General features: G+C 43.3%; 1 protein-coding gene across 2 annotated transcripts in view; it reads left to right on the top strand.

Moving 5' to 3' along the window:
• The window catches only part of LOC144696683 (adiponectin receptor protein 2-like), an 88,024-nt gene that overhangs the window by 9,229 nt on the left and 52,580 nt on the right, over positions 1 to 26,215 (top strand). The window contains exon 2 of one of the 2 annotated variants that reach the window (XM_078568262.1): positions 6,404 to 6,588. In XM_078568262.1, the coding sequence (XP_078424388.1) occupies positions 6,499 to 6,588 (90 nt within the window). In that variant the 5' untranslated portion in view covers positions 6,404 to 6,498. Of the gene's footprint in view, positions 1 to 6,349; positions 6,589 to 26,215 lie in introns of both variants that reach the window. The other variant, XM_078568261.1, reaches the window with a different exon arrangement.

Genomic DNA, 26,215 nt, shown 5'->3' with positions numbered 1-26,215 from the left:
AATGCAGTCCATTTTCTGAAAATTTGTCTTGGGAAAGGTTAATAAAATTTATTACCCCTATTGACTGGAGCTCATAAATATACATTGCAACCCAAAGACCTGCACCCTGCAGGTTCTTGCCCAATTTTACTCCCAACTTTTTTTGTCTAACTTTTGTACAGTTGTTAGAAAGCACTTAACAACCTGGATAACCAAGTGAGGCATTATTTGGTAATGACTTGTTTGTGAAATAACCTATTCTGACATTTTGGGCTGAATTTCCCCCCCCCCGTCCGGGGCGAAGTTGAAGGGCGGGCGTGCACAGGCGTGCTTCCGATCAGGCGCCATTATACATGGGCGGGCCAATTAAGGCCCGCCCAGCTATGCACTTCCTGTGCGGGCGGGAATCCCAAAATCGAGAGTGCGCTCTTTCGTGTATGCGCACAAAAGAGCGCACTCATCTCCCTGAGGCTAGTGCAGCCTCGGAGATCGGCTCTAAATGTAAAAAAACTAAAAATAGAGAACTAAAATTTCCCTAACATGTTCCCTCATGTGACAACGTCACATGAGTTGGGACATGTCCATAATTTTCACAAAAACTTTATTAAAATTTTAAAAAACCTACATGAAACTTCATCCTGCCCGTGGATGAGGTTTCACGCATCTTCTAATTTGCGCCGGGGCTTCTGGCCTACCCACCAACCTTAAGGTTGGATGAGCAGGTCGTTTAATTACATAATTGACTCAATTGGCCAATGACAGGTCGGCGGGCGCACAGCTGATTTCGCTGCGCGTCCACCTACCTGAAAATTTAAATGGGACGCGGTGACATCGGGAGTTCCCCCTGACGTCACTGCGTGTCATTTTACGTGTCGGCGAGCAGGCCCTGCCCCTGCTCACCGACGTGTAAAATCCTGCCCTTTGTGTGGAGGCTGTCTTGTATATGATAGCGTAACAGACATATAAACAGCAACAATTTCTATTTAAAATGTCCCAAAGTGTTTCACAGGAGCATTATCACAGAAAAAAATGACACTGAGCCACATAAGATATTAGGACATATGGCCAAAAGCTTTATCAAAGAGGTAAGTTTTAAGGAGAATCTAGAAGAAGGATGGAGAGGTAGAGTGTTTAGGGACGAAATTCCAGGGCTAGGGGCCTTGGGAGCGGAAGCACATCCATCAGTGTTGGGGCGATTAAAATTTAGGGTGCTCAAGGCACCTGAGTTGGAGGAGCACAGGTAGTATCTCAGAACATTTTAGGGCTGGAAGAAGTTACAAAAATTAGGAGGGTGAGACCATGGAAGTATTTGAAAATAAGGGTGAGAATTTTAAAATTGAGGCATTGCTTGACTGAGAACCAATATAGATCAGTGTACACAGGGGTAATGGGTGAATGGGTCTTGGTGCAAGTTAGGACTCAGGCAGCAGAGTTTCAGATGACCTCAGGCTTATGAAGCTGGAAGATGGGAGGATGGCCTGGCTTGTGTTAGATTTGTCAAGTCCAGAGGTTAGAAAGGCATGGATGAGCAGTGTACAAACTGAGGTAGGGCTGGAGTCAGGCGATGTTACAGAGGTGGAAATAGATGGTTTTGATAATGGTGCAGATATTGGGTCAGAAGCTTTTCTCAGGATTAGATACGACACCAAGTTTGCAAATGGTCTGGTTGAACCTCAGCAGTTGTCAAGGAAGAGGATGGAGTTGGTAGTTAGGAATGGAGTTTGTGATCGGGACAGAAGATGATGACTTCTGTTTCCCAATATTTAGTTGGATGAAATTTCTGCCTATTCTGTACTGGATGTCAGACAAGCAGTGTGACAATTTGGAGACAACGGAGATGAGATAGAGCTGCTGTCTTCAGCTACATGTGGAAATGGGAGCTGTATATTTGGATGCTGTTGCTGTGGGGCAACATGGAAGTGAGAAATAAGAGGGAGCTAAAAATAGACTTGTGGGACACTAGAAGTAATTGTGTGGAAGCAAGAAGAGAAGCCATTGCTGGTGATTTTTTGGCTGTGACTGGATAGGTGAGATGGAACTAGGCAGGGACAAACTCTCACTGGATGACATGCAGTTACCTGGGTCTATTGTGAAGACGTGATGTGCATTAAAGGTGTAATAAGTGTTAACCTAATAATATAGCACAATTGACTTTCATTCTGCACATAATACAAGAATAGTTTAACAGTTTTGAGTTAGATTTATAATTCGACCAAATGGCCATGGAGTCATGCACTACTTGACTATCAAAAGCTTTAGCAGTGTGTAATTGCTTTATTGCAGAGGACAAACTGGTTTAGGTAAGATATATTTTAATGTACATATATATTAGCAAAAAGGTCTTTAGTGAGCATGCTATTGTCTAACCTGGCTATGATAAACCCAATATAGCACACCCCTACCATTATGTGAGCAACAAATCTTTTGACTCATTCTGAGCACTGTAAAGGAGTCTATTGTAATATATTAAAAATCTTGCCATTTTAAAAAATTATTTTATTCATCACTGGCAAGGCCAATATTTGTTGCCCATCCCTAATTGCCTTTGAACTGAGTGGCTAAGTAGGTCACTTCAGAGGGCAGTTGAGAGTCAACCATATTGCTCTAGGCCTGGAGTCATACGTAGGCCAGACTGGGTAAGGACAGCAGATTTTCTTCCCTAAAGGACATTGATGAACCAGGTGGGTTTTTACAACAATCGATGATAACTTCATGGCCACTATTACTGAGTCTAGCTCTCAATTCCGGATTTATTAATTGAATTTAAATTCCACCAAGCTACCGTGGTAGGATTTGAACCCATGTCCCCAGAGCGATTGGCTTGGGCCTCTGTATTACTAGTCCAGTGACATTACCACTACACTACTGAGACAAATTTCCCATCACTTCTTCTCCATTATGAATTCCAGCATGCACATTTAAAATGGTAACTGCATAGTAAACATTTAGAATGAGAATTTATATAAAAACAGTCTCAATGGGAATCCCTTTGTTAACGGTCCCTATTGCACTGTGTTACTCTCAAGAGGCTGAGTAATCTGAATTAAGCTCCTGATCAAGCAGGAGCTCTGATGAATGGTCGCACCTGAAGCATTTAATCTATCTATTCTTCTTTAGATGCTGAGGCATGTACTGTGTATTTTTTACTTTTATTTGTTTCAGTCAAACTTGGTGTAGTGTCTGTAATTTCTTGATGCTTCTTTTACTTTACTAAAATATATTAATCCATACTTTGGAAAGACCATTTTAACCATTGATATTTAAAGGGCTAATGATACTACCACGACCACTTTTGAATGATTTTTTTAGATATTCTCAGTGCTCCTGAGTTCTTTGATGGCACTAAAGTAATATTTTTTTTTCAGTGGGGCAATATTTAGCAGTGGACCGATAGATTTTAAAAAAAAGTTTGGAACAGCAAACAGTTGAAATTAATAAGCCCATATTGCAGAGGAGGGAATAGGGCTGGAACTTTAAACCTTTTTCAAGTATCAAGAATCAAGTATCACACATTGGAGTATGGCTGCAATTTTATCCCTAGGGTTTGATGAATCCGCATTTGAAATGGAAGCAATGGGCAGAATTTTGCTCTCAGATGACGTGCGGGCCCCACTGAAATGGGGCCCGCCGCCATTTTAAGTGGGTGATCCAATTAAGGCCTGCCCAGTGGCATCCACGACAGGAAGTGCTATGCACTTCCTGTTCTGGGGGGGAGGGATTCCCCATCTGTCAAAGTGCGCGAAAGAGCGCACTGCTCCCTGAGGCAAAGTCCTATCTCAGGGAGAATACTGACAGTGCAAAAAACTTTAAAAATAGAAGCATTAAAAAATTATTAACATGTCCCCCTCATGTGACAACGTCACACGAGATGGGACATGTTAATAAAAACACATAAACTTTATTAATTTTTTACAAAACGGACATGAAACTTCATCCCGCCAGTGGATGAAGTTTCATGAATAATCTGGGGCTCCTGGCCTGCCCGCCAGCCTTAAGGTTGGACGGGCAGGTCTTTAATTACTTTAAATAGCCTGTCAATGGCCTCAGTTGGCCATTGACAGGTCGGCGGGCGGACAGCTGATTTTACTGTCCGCCCGCCTTCCTAAAAATTAAAAGGGACCGGGATGATGTTGGGGATTCCTTCCGACGTCATCCCGCGTCATTTTCCCGTCGGCGAGCGGGCCCCGCCCCCAAATCGCCAAGGGGAAAATCCTGGCTAATGTATGGGGAAGTAGGTAAAACACCCTTTAAGGCAGCTGGCCAAAGTGTAAACAGCAGGACAACATTTCAAATTTCCTTTTCTAGTTGGAGCGAGCAAGAGTGGAGAGTAGTTCGTGACTGGGCCAGATTTAAAGTTTTTTACGTTGGTGTGAACACAGACCATGCCTATTTTGTGCACTTGAGTGTGTTTTTTCCACAGGTACAGCAGCCTGAGTCCATGATGAGGCCATAATTTATATATTTTTTCAAAGTGGGGATCGGGGCTGAATTTCTAAAACACTTTATCCAGAGGTACCAGGACATCAGGACCAGGCTTGGAGAAGAGCGAATTTTTTTGAAGTTTGAAAGATTTTAAGGAAATAGTCGGCAGTGAATGGGCTATAGGATTCAGTGAGAAGGAGCTGAATGGTACTGTGGAGGCCTGAAGTAGGTTTTGTGTGAAGAGGTAACTGATCAAGTGCTGGTCCCCTGGCTGGAAGTAACCTCTTTCTAAAAAGCAGGGTATGGATGGACAGACAGGGCTTAAATAGAATCAGCGTTGGCGGAAAGTGGGTCAGGAGAGAATGGCCAGATGTGTACATTGTTTGGAAGAATACTTACAGGTGAGTGGAATGGGAGATTCCGGGCCAGGGAGCATGACTAATGAAAATAAGCTAATCATATATATTTAAAAGTGATAATGAAGTTAAAATAAAATTTACCTCTGAAATGATGGCAAAAACAAAATGAGAGGAGCTATGCAGCATGGTGCCACTGGTGGTGGGAGGTTTGTAGCTATGTTGTGGTATAGGGACTGTTAAAAAAGGGATTCCCCCATTGAAACTGTTTACATATATATTCCCATTATAAAAGTTTTTGGAAACAGTTTCTATTTTAAATGTGGATGTTAGGATGAATAATGGATAGCTGATGGGTAATTTGTGAAAATGCAAGCTTTTTAATATTACTGTTGATTCCTTTATAGTGTTGCTCAGTGAGGCAAAAGACCTGTTGCTTATAGAAGAGTAGGGGTGTTGTGCCATGCTGGGAGTAACATAGGGTCACTGATTTACGGACAAATTTCATTTTTATATTTTGGTATTTTTATTGATATCTTGGGGTTTGAGTTCCTACTAGTCTTATACTCTTAAAAACAAAAATGCATCAATGGTGTTTATGTTTCATACTGATATCTATGTATTCTATTTTTAACCCATCCCATATTTAAAGTTGAGAGTACATAGCAAGATGATATGCAAGATGAATTCCATGGAAGGAGATATCAGATATTTAGCAGTATTTGTGATAAGAAATAATGTTTAGCAGTAAGGAATTGCTGTATGGTTTGAAAGCTCGCACTGATGGAGTTTGTTTTCATGGAAGCTCCTTTGATCTTGCATCACTGTGGAGGGGAGCCTAAGCTTTGGGAGAAGAAAAGAAATTGAGGTTTTTCTTGATAGATTCTCAGCATGTCTCTGCAGTGAGGCAAGGGGTGGTCACGGAACTCAAAGTAGTGGTTGCCTTTTGGGGAGATTAAGTGTGTGACAACCTTGGTTTATGATTTCTAATGCATCTCCATAAACATTGAATTTGGTGTTTTGTGATTAGTTCCTCAATAGCTGCGTTTGCGTTTTGTCGTTCTTGTTTTTTTCTAGTGTAATGGAAAGGCATGTTGATTACAGGTCCTAGGTTTGATTCCCAGTCTAGGGTGAGAAACCTGATCTCCTATGGGATGCTACATTTAGCTTAACTGCCTCTAGGATAGGTGGGAGGAAAATAAGCAGGGTTCTTGCCACCAATTTCTATCGAGTGATCCCTGTTAGAAAGTGCGTAAAGAATCTGCCATGCCTTCCAAAGGTGCACTAATATGCTGATACTCAAAAAATATGGCAAAGTACCAGTACACCAATTGAGCAGTAATGCAGCAAAAATTGGTGCCTTTGAGAGAGGAGGTTTGGGAATAGAGACTTTTTATAAGGCAATGAATTAAACTCACTCAATAATTTGGATCCCTTCATCACTCTGATGGATAATGTCTGAGATGTTTATATTAAATTCAGTATTTTCTCTTTTCTATGATTAGCAAAAAAGATTGCCCCAATACCAGTGCAGTATTAGCTTGTAATAAGAATGCAGAATAGAAAATTAATCATCTACTCTTCTTAAACAGGTTTTTGAAATCAACTGCATTTCTGAACAAAAAATACACCAGTTATTTTTAAAGAACAACTTGACACCGTTAACAAACTGGAAGGCCCACGCTTAGACGATAACCTAAGCGCAAGCTTAAGGAATCGGAGGGAAGGAGTAAGAAACCCAATGTCATCTCAAGAAAAACAGTGCAGCACTCCAACCTCAGAGTTAAATGACGTGAATCCAATTGTGAAACATGAACCTGACTTGCTCGATGTAAGTATAAAATGTAAATTGATAATATTGTAACTTGGTGTTTTGTTAGTAATATGTATCATTTTATATGACGTTTGACCTATTAAAAAAACATAGAGAATTTCAAATATAACATTATATGGCAGCTTACTTGTTGGTTGGCCAAAGGTTTAGGAATTGCATTATCCTGTGTTGAGTAATTGGTATTTATGAGACCTATTTATCAGTATAGCTTAATATTGGAGCAGTTCAACAAGAGTTTTCTTATCTTATGATTGAAATGTTCTTTTGAAGTTGGGAAATACTGAGCTGACTGACTCAATGTTGCATCCTTTATCAGTTGTTCAGTGATTAAATTTTAAAGCAACAGACAAATCTGTTTACATGAAATTGGGGTTTGTTTCTAATGTGTTCCCAAGTGTAAAATTAGATAATTTAGAATATTTTAATTGAATAAGGAATTATACTAACTGCATACCAAGTACATTGTAGTCCACTGAAAACAAATGATTCCACTTTGTAAGAGAAGTTTGGGTGGAGCTGTACTTTTGGAATACTGTCATTAACAAAGTAACAAGTGAATTTATAAATAAGTATATATTATACATTTATTATAGTGAGAATATTTAAGCTTTTCGTTGAATTGCCGAATTAATTATTTCACAAGATTTTGGCCTGAATTTTACCCTTGGTGGGCGGGCACGATCGGTGGGCCCCCAACCGGTTGGGAAATGAGCTGCTGTCTGCGATTTCACGCTGGCTGGCCAACTAAGGCCTGCCCAGCATGAAACGTGTCTCCCCAATGGCAGGGAAGGGGCGGAGGCCTGTTGGCCACCGGGTCCAATGGCGACCTGGCGGCTGGTTGAAAAACGGCACAGTCAGCTCCTTGAAGGCTGCCAGGGAAGGGCATATCTTCCGTGTTGTCAAAACTGAAGTTATGGCATAAAGTGCGGCTGGAGACACCAGACGGGAAGGCAGGCCGGGTGGGCACTTGCGCCGCCACCCCCCCCCCCCCCCCCCGGCCCAAACTCTGCTTCTGGACGAGTGCCTCGCGATCCTCCTGGAGGAGGTGGCTGCCAGAAGGGATACACTTGTCCCTGGAGATGGAAGGAGGAGGTAGCAAAAGTCAGCAGCCATGACGTTGTGTAGCGCACATGGGTGCAGTGCCACACAAGGTTTAATGACCTGCTGCGCTTGGGAAGGGTGAGTACCATGTTCATATGGATCAGTCTGGCCGTCCCTGCTGTGGTGCTCAAGGGTGTTAGAGTCTGAGTGCCAACTGTCAGTGATGCTGGAGCTGGCCAAGTGGGTGAGCCCTGGCTGCTTGGACTGAGTGCCTTGTGGCTTGAGGGCCGCGACTCAGATGTGCCCTGTGAGGTGTTCCTCAGGTGGGGTTGGCCAGGCTGTAATGGCGCTGCAGATAGAGAGTGGACTGATCCATGCTCCTCTGTCCTTCAGGAGAAGATGACCCATAACAGCATTGAAAGGTCGCGGACATGTGGAGGCTGCCCAAACGTCCTAATCCTATCCAGATTTGAGCAGGACGCCTTGGAGCTGGAGAGGCAATGAAAGACGGTGGCATGATGATGCAGATCTCCATTGTCTCACGAGGGTGCCTGGCATGCACAGTGACAGTGTGATGACTTAAACTAATGACCTGTACTCAATCGCAGGACCCCGAAGAGCCACCCCTGAAGCCAGAGGACAGCCAGGCTTCACATGTACCTGCGTCACACCTGCTCTCTGAACCAGACACCGGCGCATTTACCAGCACCTCGGTGGGCGATAGATCCTCAGCTAGAATGTCGTAGTACAGCACAGCATTCCAGAGGGAGGAAGGAGTGCAGAGAGGGGAGGGTTTCTGGGAGGGAGGAAGGAGTGCAGAGAGGAGAGGGAGTTAGGGGGGAGTAAGAGAGAACTTCACGCTTGCTTGAGGATCAGGCGGAGGCAGAGAGTGCCATAGCGCCGGCAGTCGGAGGACTGCTGGAGACCAGGACGATGCTCAGTTGAAGGCAGATGCTGAGTCCCTGGAATCGTCCATTAGGTGGCAGATGCTGGATGTCCAGTGGGATGTGCAGGAGGATCTGGCGGAGATCCATGAGGACATGCGTGCCATGGTCTCTATTGTGGAGGAGTCCATGTGGAGCATGAGGACTGCTTTGACCCTCATGGCTGAGCACACTGCCTACTCCGTTGACACAGTGGCGGCTCTCATGGAGAGGCAGCTCCAGGAACAGAATCAGGAGTTCCTAGGGCTGCGCTTGGATCTGCAAGCCCTCACACTGACCACAGGTGGTCAGTGCCAGTGTGGGAGATGGATGAGGCACCCAGTATCCCAGCTAGGTGCTCATTCGTCAATGATGAGCAGGGCGGTCCACAGCGACCTCATGTTGGCGCACAAGCTGCTTGTCGTCTCTGCGGGCTCTTCTCAGAGCGCTCTGGATGATGGCAGCAGCTCCTCTGCCTCTCTGCCAGTAACCGTGGCATCTGAGGAGGCTACGATTACTGGGGGCAGCTGTGGCACTGGCTGCTCCCTCCCAGGCAGGGCCAGCAGAGGCTCCACTAACCAGAGGACGACCGCCAAGGTCATCAAGGCCAAAAAGGCACCAGACTCAGCAGGCTGTCTCCAGTGCTGATGAGGAGAGTGGGGTGGTGCACCAAGACGTAGCACTCGCAAATGTAAGTTTAAGGCATCATGAGCACAAGAGGGACTGGCCACAAATGATCTTCTGTTGTGTAATGTTTTGTTTTTGTTTTCTGGTCTGGGAATTAAGACCGGAGAAGGTGATATTAATTTTTTTGGATTGCCAAAATGAGATAAATTTTGTTTTTGCTCTAATGGTCTGAGTATGCTTCACCTTTGTATGTTTTTGGTGCGGGCATGCCAGTATGTAATGCCGGACATGAGTGGCTCTGAACTTTATTGCACAGGCACTGAGTGGACTTTGGTTCAAATGAAAGGGTCATTTCAGACATCCGGGATGGAGGTGACAGATGGAGGTGGAAGCAGATTTTCAGTAGCCTAGCTGAAGGAGCGTTGGATCAAAGCATCCCTGATGTTCCTGCCTCAATGCCAGAGCGTTCTCCTCACTGTGCTCCTCTTCTGAGTCACTACTGGATTCATCCTCTGTGGCCTGTGGAGGTGCCTCAAGATGTTCTTCCTCCAATGGGTCCCCCCTTGCCAGTGCCAGATTGTGGAGAACGCAGTAAGCAATCACTACCAATGACCCCTGAATGGTCTAGGCATTGGAATCTTCAGAAGACTTATAGTCCTTTCTATCACCGCCCTTGTGGAGATATGATCCTATTATAACGCTGCTCTGCCCCTGTTCTTGGGTGGTGGAGAGGTGTCATAAGCCACCTTTTCAACAAATAGCACTTGTCACCCAGCAGCCATCCATCCAGTTGGGCTGGAGCATTGAATAGCGTCGGCACCTGTGAGTGTCTGAGGATATAATTGTCATGGGAGCTGCCAGTGTACCGTGCACAGACTTGCAGCATCTGCGTCCTATGGTCACACACTATCTGGACGTTCATCGAATGCAATTCCTTCCTGTTGACGAAGGCATCCGGCTGACCCGCTGGCACCTTGATGGCCATATGTGTGCAGCCGATTGCACCCTGGATGCAGGGGAACCCAACAATCTGCAAAGCCTCTGGCTCGCTCAGCCTGGCTGGCCTCGTCTGTATGGAAATGAATACATGTTATTACTTGCCTGAACAGAGACTCTGTCACCAGCTTGATGCAACTGTGGACAGCTGATTGGGACACTCCACAAAGATCCCCCACTGATCCCTGGAAGAAGCTGGAGACATAGAAGTTGAGGGCCAATGTGACCTTCAGAACCACTGGCATGGGTTTTCCACCCACACAGTTGGAGGTGATCTCGGGCACAGTTATCTGCTAAATGGAGGTCTCGGCCTCCCTGGAGAGGCGGAGCCTCCTTTAGCATTGCACCTCGGACATAGTGAGGCGTCTTCTGCTGCCCCTTCTGCCTTGGACTACCTTCTGGCTCTGCACCCCTTGTGCCGCTCCCCTGGAAGCTGCATTGGGACATGTGACCTCCTCTCCCTCCTGCGCCTCTCTTTCTCCTCCGAGAAGGTGCCACCAGCGGAGAGCACAGCACCCATTACCAGGTTAACCGAAGGCTGTCTGATACACGGAAAGGTCCACACAGTCAAAATCCTCCGGGGGCCTTGGAGACACCAATGAGTCCTTAGAAAAAAAAGCCTAGAAATGCTAAGAATGATGCCACCAGCAGCAAACTATCACCGGACCTCCTCACTACTCATACTGGCAATGTTGCTGAACCTTTTTATCCCGCCCTTGGATGAGGTTTTGCAAAATGTGGGCTAACTGCCTACCCGTTTTGTCCATGCGACGAGCGAGAAATCGCAAGGGCAACGTAAAATCGGGCTCAGTTGGGTCTTTAATGGCTTTAAGTGGCCTCTTAATTGATGGCAGTGGCGGTTCCGACTCCCGCGCGTGCCTGCCTGCCGAGCTGAAGATTGCAAGCATGCGGGATGATGTCAGGACACTCACCCGAAATCTTCTCGTGCAATCTTATGCCCGATCAGATTGGGCAAGAGCCCGCCCACGAGGGTGTAAAATTCTGCCCTTTGTTTTCATTACTTTTCTTCCCCTTTAAGTCTAGGTGCGTCATTCCTTGCAGAGCAGGTGCTCGCACTGGTGCTGGACTGGCTTGGGGGCCTCGATCTGCTGGTGCCTAGAAAGTAGAAAATAGAATTTTGGTTAATGAGCATGAGCTAGGTAAGACTGCATGTGACTCACTGTGAATATCAGGATTTGATGAAGTGATGGAGCTGTGATCTGTACTAGATTGGTGGGAGAGGCTGATCTCCATAGGAGCGATCCCTGTTCTCCACAGCCAGCTTGGCTGTGGCCTCCTCAAACTCAGAGGGCAATGATATCGGCCATTCCTCTTGTGCCTGTTGTGTGCCAGCTTGGCCTGTATGAAGAAGGAAGAAGGGCATGTGATGAGAAGGAATGGAGCAGAGGTTGGGTGGGATGCATGTCCCCTGTGTGTGGTGAGCCTTCCCCAGGAAGGCCAGTGGATGGAGTGTGAGCAACATGATAGATGTGATGGTGGTGATGTGAAAGTCTTGGTTTGTGAATGAGTGTTGATATGTGCCCTCTGCGAATGGTTGTGTGAGATCTCTGAAGAGAGTAGCCATTTGAGTATATGATGCCATGATGAGAGTTTGATTTTGGAGGGATTTGAAGGATGACTTACCCAGGTGGAGCGGATGAGATCATTCATCCTCTTCCAACACTGAGTGGCATTTCAGGCACGGTTGCCAACCGCGCTGACCTGTTCCATGACTACCTCCCAGGCCGGGGAGGTGAGGCTGCTGTGCTTCCTGCAGCCATCCCTGGGATGGAGTACGTGCATTTGCACCTGCACCCCTGTCGCTGCCTTCAGGCTCTCGATCTTCCTCTTCTAGCTGCCAGACATCTCTGGTGGCTGGAGCGAGTGAGATTGTGTTGGACTGGCCTTTAAGTATGGCGTCTAGACCCTTGAACCTGCCAGCTGACAGCGGGTGGACGAATCGGCTCCAGACCTGCCAGGTGATTCGGACCAATGTGTGCCTTTGCATAATTAATGACCCTCCAAGCGCCAAATTGTGCGTGAGTTCCCTCCATTCCGGACAGTGGGTTGGGCGCTGCCAAAACCGCCTGTTAGTTTCATGAAGGGAAAATTTGCCCATTGTTTTCCACTGAAATCAGGAAAAATCTGCAACCAGCTTAGTAAAATGAGCACTTACCTTGTAGCAACTGCACTAAGGTCATGTAGAAAGGATGAGTTGGAGTGGGACAGCATGTGACCAGTCTTTATTTTAACATGGTGAGGATGCAGGGAGGATGAATGGAATGTATTTGGGGCTTGAGGGAGATGAGAGGAGAGTTTAGATGTTAAATGAGCATAGTAGTTTATTCATACATTTAAAAACAGAAACAAAAATTGTTAAAAATTGGAGGCTGGCAGTAAGAGAAGGATTTGTTTTCAGAGGCCACGCTGCTAGCTCAGTGTATGCTGTACAGTATTAACTTCCAAGCTGCTCAATTGTGCTTCCTTATCAAATAGCACTTGGTGTACAAATCATTTGTTCGCTTTTGCATTTTCATCACCATTTTAGTGTTGGATTTTTAAAAATAAATTCCGTTCCTGTTTTGAACTCTGATCTTATGCCTGAAGAAGCTAAATATAAAATGTTGTTTTGCATAACATACATAGATAACTCTCTGTAATGCCTGTTCATCTGCATCTTGTTTAGTCAGACTTTCTTTGACACAATTGAGACTGAATTGAATGTTCAAGGGCATTGGTTGAAAACTGGAATGTGGTGATATTCTTGCAAGTAGCTGAGCTGAATAGTTACTGTGCATGTTTACATTTTTAAAGCTTAAGAACCAAAGTGCAATATTACAGCATGGATTGTGCATAAAATAAGTTTAAATGGCTAAAGAGGAACGATACTAACTTCTTCCCTCAACAACTCATAACATTATAAATAAGGCAAAGATTTGAATATCTTTGCCTTATCTGGAGAGGCTTTTCTAATAGCTCTGGACACGGGGGAAAAAAGATCATCATCTGATAAGTGTTTTAAGTGTTTGATTCCATTCTACTTTTCATTTGAAATCTTTCTTTGTTGATAAAACTAAAGAATGATAATATTATGTATGGTTAGTACTCCTGTGTACTACTCCTGTGTTCCTCAGCTTCCAGTGTGTCATCATAGATGTGTTTCCCTTTTCCCCGTGTTCATGCTTTGTTAAATTTAGGCTCATTATGCTCCCAAGATGCTTTCTTGCTCTCAGGGCCACAAAGCTATGGAACTCCTCAGCCTTCCCTTAAAATATATGAGCATTTAAAGACGAGACTATGGGACTTAATCACTCATTATTATTATTATTATTATTATTATTATTATTCATATTGTATTTTCATGTTTTTTTTTCATCCTTGGAGTTTCATTTTAGGTCTGACTTTTGCTTAAATTTCACAACTATAGCAATCTTTGAAAATAATTACCAAATGTGCACTTTAAAACTTGATGGATTAAAAAAGACAATAAAGTGAATTTTACAAGGCTGTGTTCCCATTGCTGTGACTTGTCCAGACATTGAATTTCTGAAAATACATGGGTCGTTGTTTGTAGTATTTGACCAGCAGGTCCCCTTAGTCTTCCTCTCGCAGCACCACTTTATCCTTCTCAACCAGTACTGCTTTCTCAAGCTCCACAATTTTCTGTTATTTGTGCAGCTGAGATGGATGCTATGTAGTGCTGTTCAGGGTTACTGGTGGTACTGATGAGCTGAATTTCCTGGTCTACAATGATGTAGATGGGACAAAGATTAGATTGGTGGCTCCTTGATATGGACTAAAACAGAGTTTATATTGCAAGGTGTGGTGCAATATTTGTGTGGATGAATGAATGACTGTGTAAAAGTGACTGAGAAGGGGGACAAAATATTACAGCAGGACAGTACTGTTGCTCCACCTTTCCCGAACTACTTCATGTTTTGATATGCCAAAGCGTGTGTGTGGCTTCTGCCAAGGGAGTTCAGAGCTGCTATTTGTAAGCCTTGTCCCAGTTAGCATAAACTCCTTGAATTTTGTTTCATTTTATTATACAAACATGTGCAATGACAAATGTGGTCAACCTATCTGTTAGAAGTGATCGTACATCATACAACTAGGTTTTGTTATATTGGCCCAGGTCTTCCGGTCTCCGGATCAATCTCTGTACTCCAAGATGCACTGTGGGACTCCTCTGATGTCCTGATGCAACGACTGAGAATTGCCAGGAAAGTTTGAAGTTCTCTCTGCTCCCTGAGCCCCTATGAAAGAGTCGGAGACCTTGGACAGTTCCAACTTACTTACCTGGATAGTTACCCAGGAAATGTTAGATGGAAAAATCCTAGTCTTAACTCCTGGTTAAGTATACAACTGACACCCCTGACCCCGCCGCCGCCCGACTTTTTCACCTGACCCAACCTTGACACCTTACCTCCTTACCCACCCTACCTGCCTACACATTCACTCATTCACTCATACTCTCGTTTAACGCACTGAGAAGCTTTGGACATCTGATTCTTATCAGAATATGGCAGCTAGTGCATAAAAAGGGGGCATGTCTTCAGCGCAGATTCTCTCCACTGCTCCTTTTGAGATATCCTGCCTTGAGTGAGTTTTGCAGGATCCTCCAACAGAAGATTGTCTAGAAAAATCGGAGGGAGGTAAGTGGGTAGTTTTTTTTGTCATTCCGACCCTGCTCTGAAGATTTGGGCAATTGATTTGCAATGTGAAGCTGTTGAAAGATAGCAAACTTTTTAAGTTGTAGGTTGTATTCTAAATTTGCGGTCTAATATTAGGAAGGCTAATGGTATGTTGGCCTTTATCACAAGAGGGTTTGAGTACAGGAGTAGTGAAGTCTTGCTTCAATTGTATAGAACCTTGGTTAGACCGTACCTGGAGTACTATGTGCAGTTTTGGTCCGCTTACCTTAGGAAGGATATTATTGCCACAGAGGGAGAGTGCAACAAAGGTTCACCAGACTTGTTCTTGGGATGTCAGGACTGTCCTATGAAGAGAGATTGAGGAAACTGGGCCTGCATTCTTAAGAGTTTTGAAGAATGAAAAGTCTTCTCATTGAAGCCTATAAAATACTTGAAAGTATAGACTTGGTAGATGCAGGTAAGATGTTTCCCCTGGTTGGGGAGCCAAGAACCAGGGGACACAATTTCAAAATAAGGGGGAAGCCACTTAGGACCGAGATGAGGAGAAATATTTTTACTCGGGGTTGTGAATCTTTGGAATTCTCTACCCCAGAGGGCTGTGAAAGCTCAATCATTGAGTATGTTTAAAGTAGAGATTGGAATTTAGAAATCGGTCAATGACGTAAAGGGATATGGAGATAGTATGAGAAAAAGGCATTGAAATGGATGATCAGCCATGATTATATTGAATGGTGGAGCAGGCTTGATGGGCTGAATGGCCTACTCCTGTTCCTATGTTCACTCATTTATGAAATGGAGATATAGTGGCAGAGGGAAGAACCAGTTGTGGTCCACAAAGGAACCAACGACATACAGCAAAGAATGGCAGGAGGACAATAGTAAGAAATGATCTTGAGTCAGGAGATCAGGAAGTAGAATCAGTATGGGTGAAGATTAGGAATAAGAAGGATCAGAAAATGCATGAAGGAGTAGCTTATACATACTCCAACATTAGTTATACCATTGGGCAGAGCATTGAGCAAGAAATAACTGTAATTTGTAAAAAAGGCAATGTAGTAATTGTGGGGAATTATAATCTTCAGGTAGACTGGACAAATCAAATTGGTAAAGGTAGCCTGGAAGATGAGTTTGTGGAATGCTTTTGCGACAGTTTTCTGGAACAAGAGGTGTGTAATCAACTAGAGATAAAACTATTTTGGATTTAGTAATGTGCAACGAGGCAGGTTCAATTAGTAATCTCGTTGTCAAAAGCCCCCTAGGGGAAAGTATGTTTTGGGGAATATGTTAGGGGAAGAGTTGGCTAAGGTTGACTGGGTGAATAGACTAAACGATATGATAGTAAACAAACAATGGGAAACATTTTTTAAAAATTCAAAATGTTCAGCAAAATACATTCCATTAAAAAGCAAAAAGTCAGTACCAAAGATCCATCCGTGGCTTACTAGACAAGGTAAGGATGATATTAGATTAAAAGAAGTGGTATATAATATTGTGAAGAACCATAGTAAGCCTGAAGCTTGGGAGCATTTTAGAAACCAGCACACGGTGACCAAAAGGTTGATAAAAAGGGAAAAAAATCCAATGCGAGTACACTAGTCAGTAATGTAAAAATGGATTAAGAGTTTAACAAATATAAAAAAAAGAGATAGCTAAAATAAATGTTGGTCCCTTGGAGGCAGAAACAGGAAAAATTATCATGGAAATGAGGAAATGGCAGAGATGTTGAATAAATATTGTGTTTGCCTTCACAGTAGAAGGAACACATATTACATACCAGAAATAGAGAGTAGGAAGGAAATTAAGATAACTAATATCGGTAGGGGGAAAAAAAGTATTGGAGAAACTTGAGAGACTAAAAACCAGATAAAAACCCCCCTAGGACCAGATGATCTACATCCTAGAGGTAACTTCAGAGATATTGGATGTGTTGTTTATTATTTTTCAAAATTCCCTAGATTCTAGAATTGGTCCCAGCTGATTTGAAGTTAGCAAATGTGACACCGCTGTTCAAGAAAGGAGAGAGAGAGAAATGGGAACTACAGACTAGTTAGTCTGACAACAGCCGCTGGAAAAATGCTAGAACCTATTAAAGGTGTCTTAACAATGCACTTAAAATCATATTGACCCTGTTTGATCATGATTTTCTATGAAAGGGAAATTGTGTTTTTCAAATTTATTAGATTTTTTTGAGGATGTAACAAGTCAGGCAGATAAAGGGGAACTAGTAGATGTAGTATACTTGGATTTCCAGAAGGTATTTGACCTGGTGCCATACAAAAAGTTAATGTGTAATATAAGGGCTCATGGAGTTGGGGGTAATATATTGGCATGGATGGAGGATTGGTTAATGGACAGGAGGCAGAGAGTAGGGATGAATGGGGCATGTTCAAGTTGGCAAGCTGTAACTACTGGAGTATTGCAAGGATCAGTGCTGATTATTGTCTAAATTAATGATTTGGGCAAAGAGACCAAGATTTATATATCTATATTTGCTGATGATACAAAGCTAGGTCGAAATGTAAGCTGTGAGGACAAGGAGACTGAAAAGAAGATATAGGTAGTACAAGTGAGTGGGCAACAGGTGTCGGATGGAATATAATGCGGGAAGTGTGAGGTTCTGCACTTTGGTAGTAAGAACAGCAAAACAAAGTAGCTTTTAAAGGTGTGAAAATTTTAAATGCTTATGTTCAGATAGACTTGGGTGTACTCATAAAAGGAGCACAAAGTTAGTATGCAGAAAGGTGCAGAAAATAATTAGCAAGGCAAATGGCATGTTGGTCTTTATTGGCAAGGGTTTGGAGTATAAGATAAGGACGTCTTCCTACAATTGTACAGGGCTTCGGCAAGGCTACACCCGAAGTACTGTGCCCAGTTTTGGTCTCCTACCTTTTAAGGAAAGATATACTTGCCTTGCAGGCAGTGCAGTGAAGGATCACTAGATTGCTTCCTGGGATGAGAGTGTTGTCCTGTGATGAGAGACTGAGTAAATTGTGCCTCTATCCTGTGGAGTTTAGAGGAGTGTGAGGTGATCTCATTGAAACATACAAGACTCTGAAGGGGCTTGACAGAGTAGATACTGAATGCTTGTTTCCCTGGCTGGGGAATTTAGAACGAATGGTCGTTGCCTAGCACTTGTGTGGCACAAATATTTGCCACTGATCAGTCCAAGCCTGAATGTTGTCCAGGCCTTGCTGCTTGTGGGTACAGACTGCTTCAGTACCTGAGGAGTCGTGAATGGTGCTGAATCAGTGAACATCCCCACTTCTGACCTTATAATGGTGGGAAGATCAATGATGAAGCAGCTGAAGATGGTTGAGCCTAGGACACTACCCTGAGGAGCCCCTGCAGAGATACACTGGGACTGAGGTGATTGACTTCCAACAACTACAACCATCTTCCTTTCCTAGGTATGACTCCAACCAGTAAAGAGATTTCTCCCTGATTCCTATTGAATCAAGTTTAGTTAGGGTGCCTTGATGCCATACTCTGATCAAATGCTAAAATAAAAAGCAAAATGCTGCAGAAGCTGGAAATTTGAAATAAAAGTCTTGAAATGGACTTGAAACTTTAACTCTTTTTCTCTCTCCACAGATGCTGCTGAGTTTTCCTAGCATTTTTTGTTTTGGTCAAATGTTGCCTTGATGTCAAGGGCAATGGCTCTCACCTCAACTCTCGAGTTCAGCTCTTTTGTCTATGTTTAGACCAAGGCTGCAATGAGGTCAGCAGCTGAGTGGCCCTGGTGGATCCCAAACTGAACATCATTGACCAGGTTATTGCTGAGTAAGTGCCGCTTGACAGCACTTGCCATCAGCCCTTTCATCACTTGTTGATGATCGAGAGTAGACTGATGGGGCAGTAATTAGAGAGTTGGATTTGTCCTGCTTCTTGTGGACAGGACATACCTAAACAATTTTCCGCACTGTTGAATAGATGCCAGTATTGTAGCTATACTGGAACAGCTTGGCTTGGGCGTGACTAGTTCTGGAGCACTATTGCTAGAATGTTGTCAGGGCCCAAAAACTTTGCGGTATCCACTGACTTCAGCCGTTTCTAGATATCACGTGTGAATCGAATTGTCTGAAGACTGGCATCTGTGATGCTTGGGACCTTAGGGGCTGAGATGGATCATCCACTCGGCGCTTCTAGCTGAGAATGCTTGCTAATGCTTTAGCCTTGTCTTTTGCACTGATGCATTAGGCTACCCCCATCATAGAGGATGGGGATACTTGTGAAACCTCCTCCCCCTATTAGTTATTTAATTGTCCACCCCATTCACAACTGGATGTGGCAGGACTGCCGAGCTTAGATCTGGTCTGTTGGTTGTGGGATCGCTTAGATCTTTTTGTCACATGCTGGGGTATATGCTGGACCATGAGGTTATAGATTGTGGTTTTGTATAATTCTGCTGATGGCCCAGAGTGCCTCATGGATGCACAGTTTTGAGTTGCTGGATCTGCTCGACATTTATCCCATTTAGTACGGTGGTCGTGCCGCACAACACAACAGAGGGCATCCTCAATGTAAAGACAGGTCTTCGGTTTCACAAGGACTGTGAGATGGTCACTCCTACTGATACTGTCGTGGACAGATGCATCTACGACAGATAGCTTGGTGAGGACGAGGTCACGTAGGTTTTTCCTTCTTGGTTCCCTCACCAGTTGCTGCAGTTCTGTTCTTTAGGACCCTGCCTGTTCAGTTAGTAGTGGTGCAGTTGAGCCACTCTTGTTGATGGACATTGTACTTTGAGTGGGGGACTTCAATCTGTGCCCTTGTCATCCTCCGTGCTTCCTCCAAGTTGTGTTCAACATGGAGGAGTGCTGATTCATCAGCTGAGGGTAGGGTGGTTGGTGGTAATCGACAGGAGGTTTCCTTGCCCATGTTTGACCTGATGCCATGAGACTTCATGAGGTACAGAACCGATGTTGAGGACTCCCAGGGCAACTCCCTCCCAACTGTATACCTCCATGCCCCCACCTCTAGTGGATCTGTACTGTCAGTGGGACAGGACATATCCAGGGACGGTAATGATGGTGTCTGGGACATTGTCTGTTAGGTATAATTATGTCAAGCTATTGCTTGACTAGTCTGTGGGACAGCTTTCTGAATTTTGGAACAAGCTCCCAGATGTTAGTAAGGAGGACTTTGTGGGGCCAACAGGGCTGGGTGTGCCATTGGCGTTTCCAGTGTGTCGGTCGATGCTGGGTCCATGCGTTGGTTGATGCTGGGTCTGAAAGATTTCATTCCTTTTAGACTTCATATAACTGAGTGGCTTGCTAGGCCATTTCAGGGGGCATTTAAAAGTCAACCACATTGCTGTGGTTCTGGAATCACATGTACACCAGACCAGGTAAGGACGGCAGATTTCCTTCCCTAAAGGACATTAATGAACCTGATGGGTTCTAAAGGCAATCACCAATTGTTTCACGGTCACTACTGAGACTAGCTTTTAAATCTACATTTATTAATTGAATTTATTGTGGTGGGATTTGAACCCATGTTCCATTAGCCTGGGCCTTTGGATTGCTCGTCCAGTGACATTACCACTATGCCACCGCCTCCACCCTATTCATGTGGTGCAAATGTTATGTTACGATCCTTGTCCATACCCCAGGACGTGGGGAGATGTCCAGTTAGGGACCAGTAACATTTTGTTTAAAGTAGTTAAAGGTTGAGATTAAAGACACAAGATTGGAAATAAGGCACAAGATTTCACGGGATTTGAACAAACACAATAAACTTTACTATACAAAGTTTTTACATGAGCTACACGTGAAATAACAGACAAACTAGGGTGCAAACACACCATGCTACAGAGTAAGTGACAGATGCAACCAAGACAGAGTCCTTTGATTACTCAAGAACCCACTCGGGCATTAGCCAACCAATCTCACAGAAACTTCATCTCTCTCACAAGGGTTTCCAATCTCCATCTTTGAAGACCCTGTCTTGGGAATTCTCTCCACTTCCTCAAATTGACTGAAAAGTTGTTCACTATGAGTTCACTCTTCAAATCTCTGTCTCACACTTTTTGGGGATTTCCAGTCTTCGCTGCAGAATCTAGTCACTGGCACAATTCCAGCTCTTTAGCAGAACACTGAGCAGAGCACTGCTCCTGGGTTTCTCCAAGCTCTGATCCCCTCCAGTTGCACTGAGCAAATGCACTCGTGAGCCTCCCTGGGCTTCTCTGAACTCTAGACCCCTCAGCGACATGGAGCCAACGACCTTCCATTCCTGATGGGCTTCTTCTGAGCCCCGACTGCACAGAGCTAAGACACAGCTTTACTTGGCCCCCAGCTCCTCAGAACTAACAGCACTTCAGCTGTATGGAGCTAGCCACCTTCTTTTTCACCTGCTCCTGACTAACTGACTAAAATTGACCGACCCATGAACTAACCTGGTAAGCTATCAACACATTCCCATAAGTTCCATACTTGTTACTAGGCAGAAACCAATGTAACAGCATTGGAACATGCTGTACCTGTAAATGCTACAACCTCCACAGGGATACTAATCAATGGATTTTCAAACAGTTATTTGTCACTTATCAGCCCAGGCCTGAATGTTCCATGAACACTTTTTATTTAAAGTGAACTCCACACTAGCTGCAGTATAAATAAGACTGACTTTTTTTTATCTAACTGCTATTTTCTGAGCATTTGCATTATACTGCAAGTTTGGTGTCTACACTATGCAAAGCATTAAGGTACTACAATGCCAGATGCGCAGTGTAACTGTGTATAGGAAAGATGTTGAGTGAGAACAGAGAATTTTCCCCATTGCAAAGGAAATTAGTGGTGGCAGCTGGTTGATGAGGGGGACTGCCCAAGATTGAGCATATTGCTGAACGTCCTCTTGGTTTGGAAATATTGTATGGTTCAGTGGGATGTGGGGAACTGTGGTAACTGACAAGGAATGATATGCAGATTTAACTTTATCAGTCTAAAGATGTCCCCTTCATGTTTTATTGTAACAGTTTGCCAGTGTGGCTTTCTTGGTTACCCCCAGTTTCATACCATGACTTCCACCTTTGGTCTGGGTGCAGCAATGTAGTGCCAGTGTTACTGGGTTAGTAATCCAAACCCCTGGACTATATTCAAGAGTACAAGTTGAAATCCCAGTTTTGATACAATTTTTTAAAAAATCTGGAAAAAAATGCAGGTCTTAGTAAAAGTGACCATGAGGCTCTCAAATTGTTGTTAAAACCACACTGGTTTGCTGATGTCTTTCATGGGAGAGAAGCATGCCTTCCTTACTTGGTTTGCCTTATACATGACTTGAATCTTGAACAATCTGATTGATTCTTAATTACCCGTTGAAGTGGATTATTAAGCTACACAGTTGTATCAAGCAATTTTCAGAGCAACTAGGACTGGACAATAAATACTTTTCCAATGACTTCCTCCATCCCAAGAATGAACTAAAACATGTGGGAAATAGCTTGCATGTGATTCTAAACCTCTATCTTATTGGGAATTGAACTTAATGAAATTACTTAATCAGCTCGGATTAAATTGTTGAAGGGTGCTTTTTGAAACACTGCATTTTTTTGTTTAAAAGAATATGGTACTATTTAAAGCTATGCTGGTTTATGCAATCAACATGCCAGATGCAATTTGGCCATTAGCCCTTGCAACTCTGTGAACTCCTGGATAGTCCATTTTTGAGTTTTCAGCATATGCTCTAATGCTGCAACTACCCTGAGTGTTATGCCCATGTTACTCATGTCAGGAGCTGTTTTATTACAGTGCTGAGCATTTGAACTATTTTGTACATTTGTGGCCCCCCCCCCACCCCGCCATTCTCTTCTCGCTCCTAATTTTATTTTTCGCTGATGTTCCTAATTCTGACTAGTTAATGGCTCTGGTTGTTAGCTAGGCTCTGCCTGTACCCTCAGATAGACACAAAGGATTCCACTGTACTTCCAAAGAAGAGCAAGGTAGTTTGCCTAAACTATTGCATAAAAGATAAAAAAAAGCTCAATAGAGCTCGGATTAGAAATTTGTACAAGAAAATGAATCATCTTCTGAACATAAAACATAATTGTTGTGGTTAAAGACAGCATTTTTAAGTGTGCCCCTTGTAGGGGAATCCAGGTTTAAAATTTTAAAATATTCCAAGTCTACTGGGCTATAAATGTTATATATCAACTTGGTAACTAGGTTTATTTATCGACTTTAAATTAAATTGCATGTATAAAGCATTGCAGCTTCAGAAAGTAAATTGTGAAATGTGTTACTTTAGTCTTTTACTGAGTTTATGTTTAATATAATTTACTCTAGTATTTTTTATGCTGTCAAATCATTAACCAGGCTCAAAATAGTACCAGCAATATACTGCAGCCATATTTCATTGATCAAGTATGTGCTTGGAATGGACCTTTACCAACTATGATAAGTTTTAGATAATGACAGACCTTGCTCCAGTCCCATTTGTCAGTGACTTGTTTGCTTTGCACCAACAGTTTCTATTTCCCACTTCAGTGTGTTGATCTTTCCCAATAGTTTACTGAGTTGCGTCATTAAGCCTGTGATGACCTTTATACATAGTGAATTTTGTTTGAAAGAAAGAGTAGTGATGCAATCCATGTTATGTTCAGATAAGCACCAATGATGTGGATTTCATTTTGCATGTATCATTGAAGAATAGTAGCACTCAACTACACCAATGATGTCTTCATGTTCAGAAGATGATTCATTTTCTTGTACAAATTTCTAATCCAAGCTCTATTGAGGTTTTCTTTCTTTTATGAAATAGTTTAGGTGATCTACCTTGCTCTTCTTGGAAGTGCTGTGGAATCCTTTGTGTCTACCTGAGGGCACAGGCAGATCCTTGGTTTATGTCTCATCTATCATGAAGTACTATGGAGGTGCTGCACTATCAAAGGTGTTGTCTTTTGGATCTAGGATACACACTTTTCCTAACCCAATCTTTTTTTTATTCATCCCTTCTTGAGATGTGGAGGTCGCTGGCTAGTATGGCATTTATTGTCCAACCCTAATTTTCCTTGAGTTGAGAAATAATGGTTAGCCGCTGCCTTGAGCCACTGTAGTTTGTGAGGTGAAGGTACTCTCTTAAAGTACTGTTAGATAGGGAGTCCCAGGACTTTAACCCAGCACCAGTAGTAGCTTTATCACTTGAGTCAGATGGTTGCAGGTTCAAACCCTAGTCCAGGCACTTGGGAGCACAATATATGCTGATACTGAGGCCCTGTCTACCCTGTCATTGGGATCCTGTAGCACATAAACTAGCTGTTGTCCATGCCTAGAGTTAAATATAATTTATTGATTGTAAAGCACTTTGAACATCTTGAAGACTTGAAAGACACTTTATAAATTCAGTATTTTTCTTTCTACCATTTAAAGCTGGAACTCAGTGATGGATGCTTGAATATCTAAGCTATCTTGAGGAAAAACATTCTGCTCTGTGGACTCCGCTTTTGTTTACACAGATTGCAGACTAAAATACTTTTGAAGACTAATTTTTAGAGTTGGCAGCAGTAATGACTTGGGGCTGAATGTGACATCGTTGAACAGAAGGGGCCACCTCTAATATTATGTTTTTTAGGGAAATTTTATGACCACCTGTTTACTTGTTGAGGTAAAAACGTGCAGGAACAAGCAGAAGCTGTTTGTCCAGGGAGGAGAGAATTTTCATATCATTGATATAGAAGGATAGAATGTGACAGTGCTTTAAGTACAACTATTTTGTTCAGTGCAAATGCAATGTATTTAATATTATACCCTGCTGTTTCATGGTCAGTTGGAGTTGTGACTTGAACTAGTAGCAAAGTCAGAGAAAGTTGTTTTACTACTATCTGTTTTGGATAGTTTTAAACTGACTAGATAACTAAACGTACACATGCCCAGGATACTGCAGAGGACAGCACTTTCTGAAGGTGTATGTGCTTTTAAAATTACTTCAGGCATAAATAATACAACAAAACAATTTCTGTTCCTATTATGGCTGAGCTGGTCAAAACAGTGGCTGAGCTGTTGAAAATAGTGAGTAGTTGAGCATCCAGAGGAATAGAAGTGCCAGGTTTACCCTTCATTTGTGCATCTTTCTCAGACGTATTGTTGAGGTGTTACAGTTAACCTTCATGTGCTGGGCTAATGACTGGAAAATTGGTCAATGATCATAATTAGAAATGCATGAGTGGACATCAGATGAGTATAGGATTTGTCTCAGCTGTAATACCATCACTGTAATGGAATAACTGAGTGCTCACTGTTGATGGTTTGTTACGAGATCCAAACTTACTCGTTGTAGGGTGGAGGTCGGGAATTACAAGTCCAGACAGGCCCCAGGAGTTGCCACATGACTGGAGCAGGCTGTGCATGTGCAGCCTGGTGTTTGTAGTTCTTTGGGTCAAGGATGCCTGCGTAAAAAGAAATGGCACAACTGGGAGGTGAGGCACCATAATCGGAGAAGAGTCCCGGACAGGGAGAGGTCCCAAAGGGAGTCCCAGGCAGGGGACAGGGAGCGGTCCTTGAAAGAAAGAGAGGAGCAAAGGAAGAGGCTCCATGTTTTAAAAGTGCTGCAGTTGGCAGGCTTCAAGTAGTGAGGGCTCAGGAGAAGCTCTGGAGATCTGAGGGCAGCACAAGGTGGGTGATTCAGTGCTGCGGGCCACTGGGGTAAAGATAACCCTTTAGTGCAGTAATGTTCTGCTCAGCGCGGCCAAAGAGCTGAAGTTGTGCTTGAGTTGGTGCTCGAGCACAGACTCGGAAATCCAGGGGAACGGAGTCTTGGGAGACTAGATTGAAATCTCTAAAGTGTGCATTCATTGAGGTAGTCTGAGTAAGAGCAACCTTTGGAGAGAATTCCAAGGCTAGATCTACGAAGATGAAGACTGGAATCCCTTGTGAGAGAGACAGAGTTTCAATGAGATTGGTTGACTCAGTGTTTACTGATGTCTGGGTGAGCTGCTGGGAAATATGTGGGATCTGCCTTGGTCGCATTTGCTATTTAACGTGTAGTGTAGGTGTTCAACCACAGTTTGCTTGTTAATTCACTTTTACCTCATATTAACCCTGAATGTTTGATAATATAAATTGTTTTATTTTTCTGACCTTGTATAATAAAGTTTATTTTATTTGTTCAAAAATTGTGGAATCTTGTGGCTTTATTCTCTTAGCAAGTACCTTGGATCTTGAACATTGACTACTTTAAACAATAAGCAATTGGCCCCTAATCGGATCGTTCCAAAAACCTGGGGGGTGGGACAGGGGATGCGGTTCTGGCCCGGGATCATAACAGGTTGCACATGAAGAAAAGCTGCATGGGCAAGGGGATGGAAGGCAATAAGATACTAAGGAGTTGTAGTTTAGTGGGGAATTTCCTGTCTGAGTGGATCAAACAATTTTTGACTCAGTTACTTTTTAA

Source organism: Cetorhinus maximus, chromosome 22 (assembly GCF_964194155.1).
Source record: "Cetorhinus maximus chromosome 22, sCetMax3.hap1.1, whole genome shotgun sequence".
NCBI classification, from domain to species: domain Eukaryota; kingdom Metazoa; phylum Chordata; class Chondrichthyes; order Lamniformes; family Cetorhinidae; genus Cetorhinus; species Cetorhinus maximus.
This window is presented reverse-complemented; position numbering and strand designations above follow the sequence as displayed.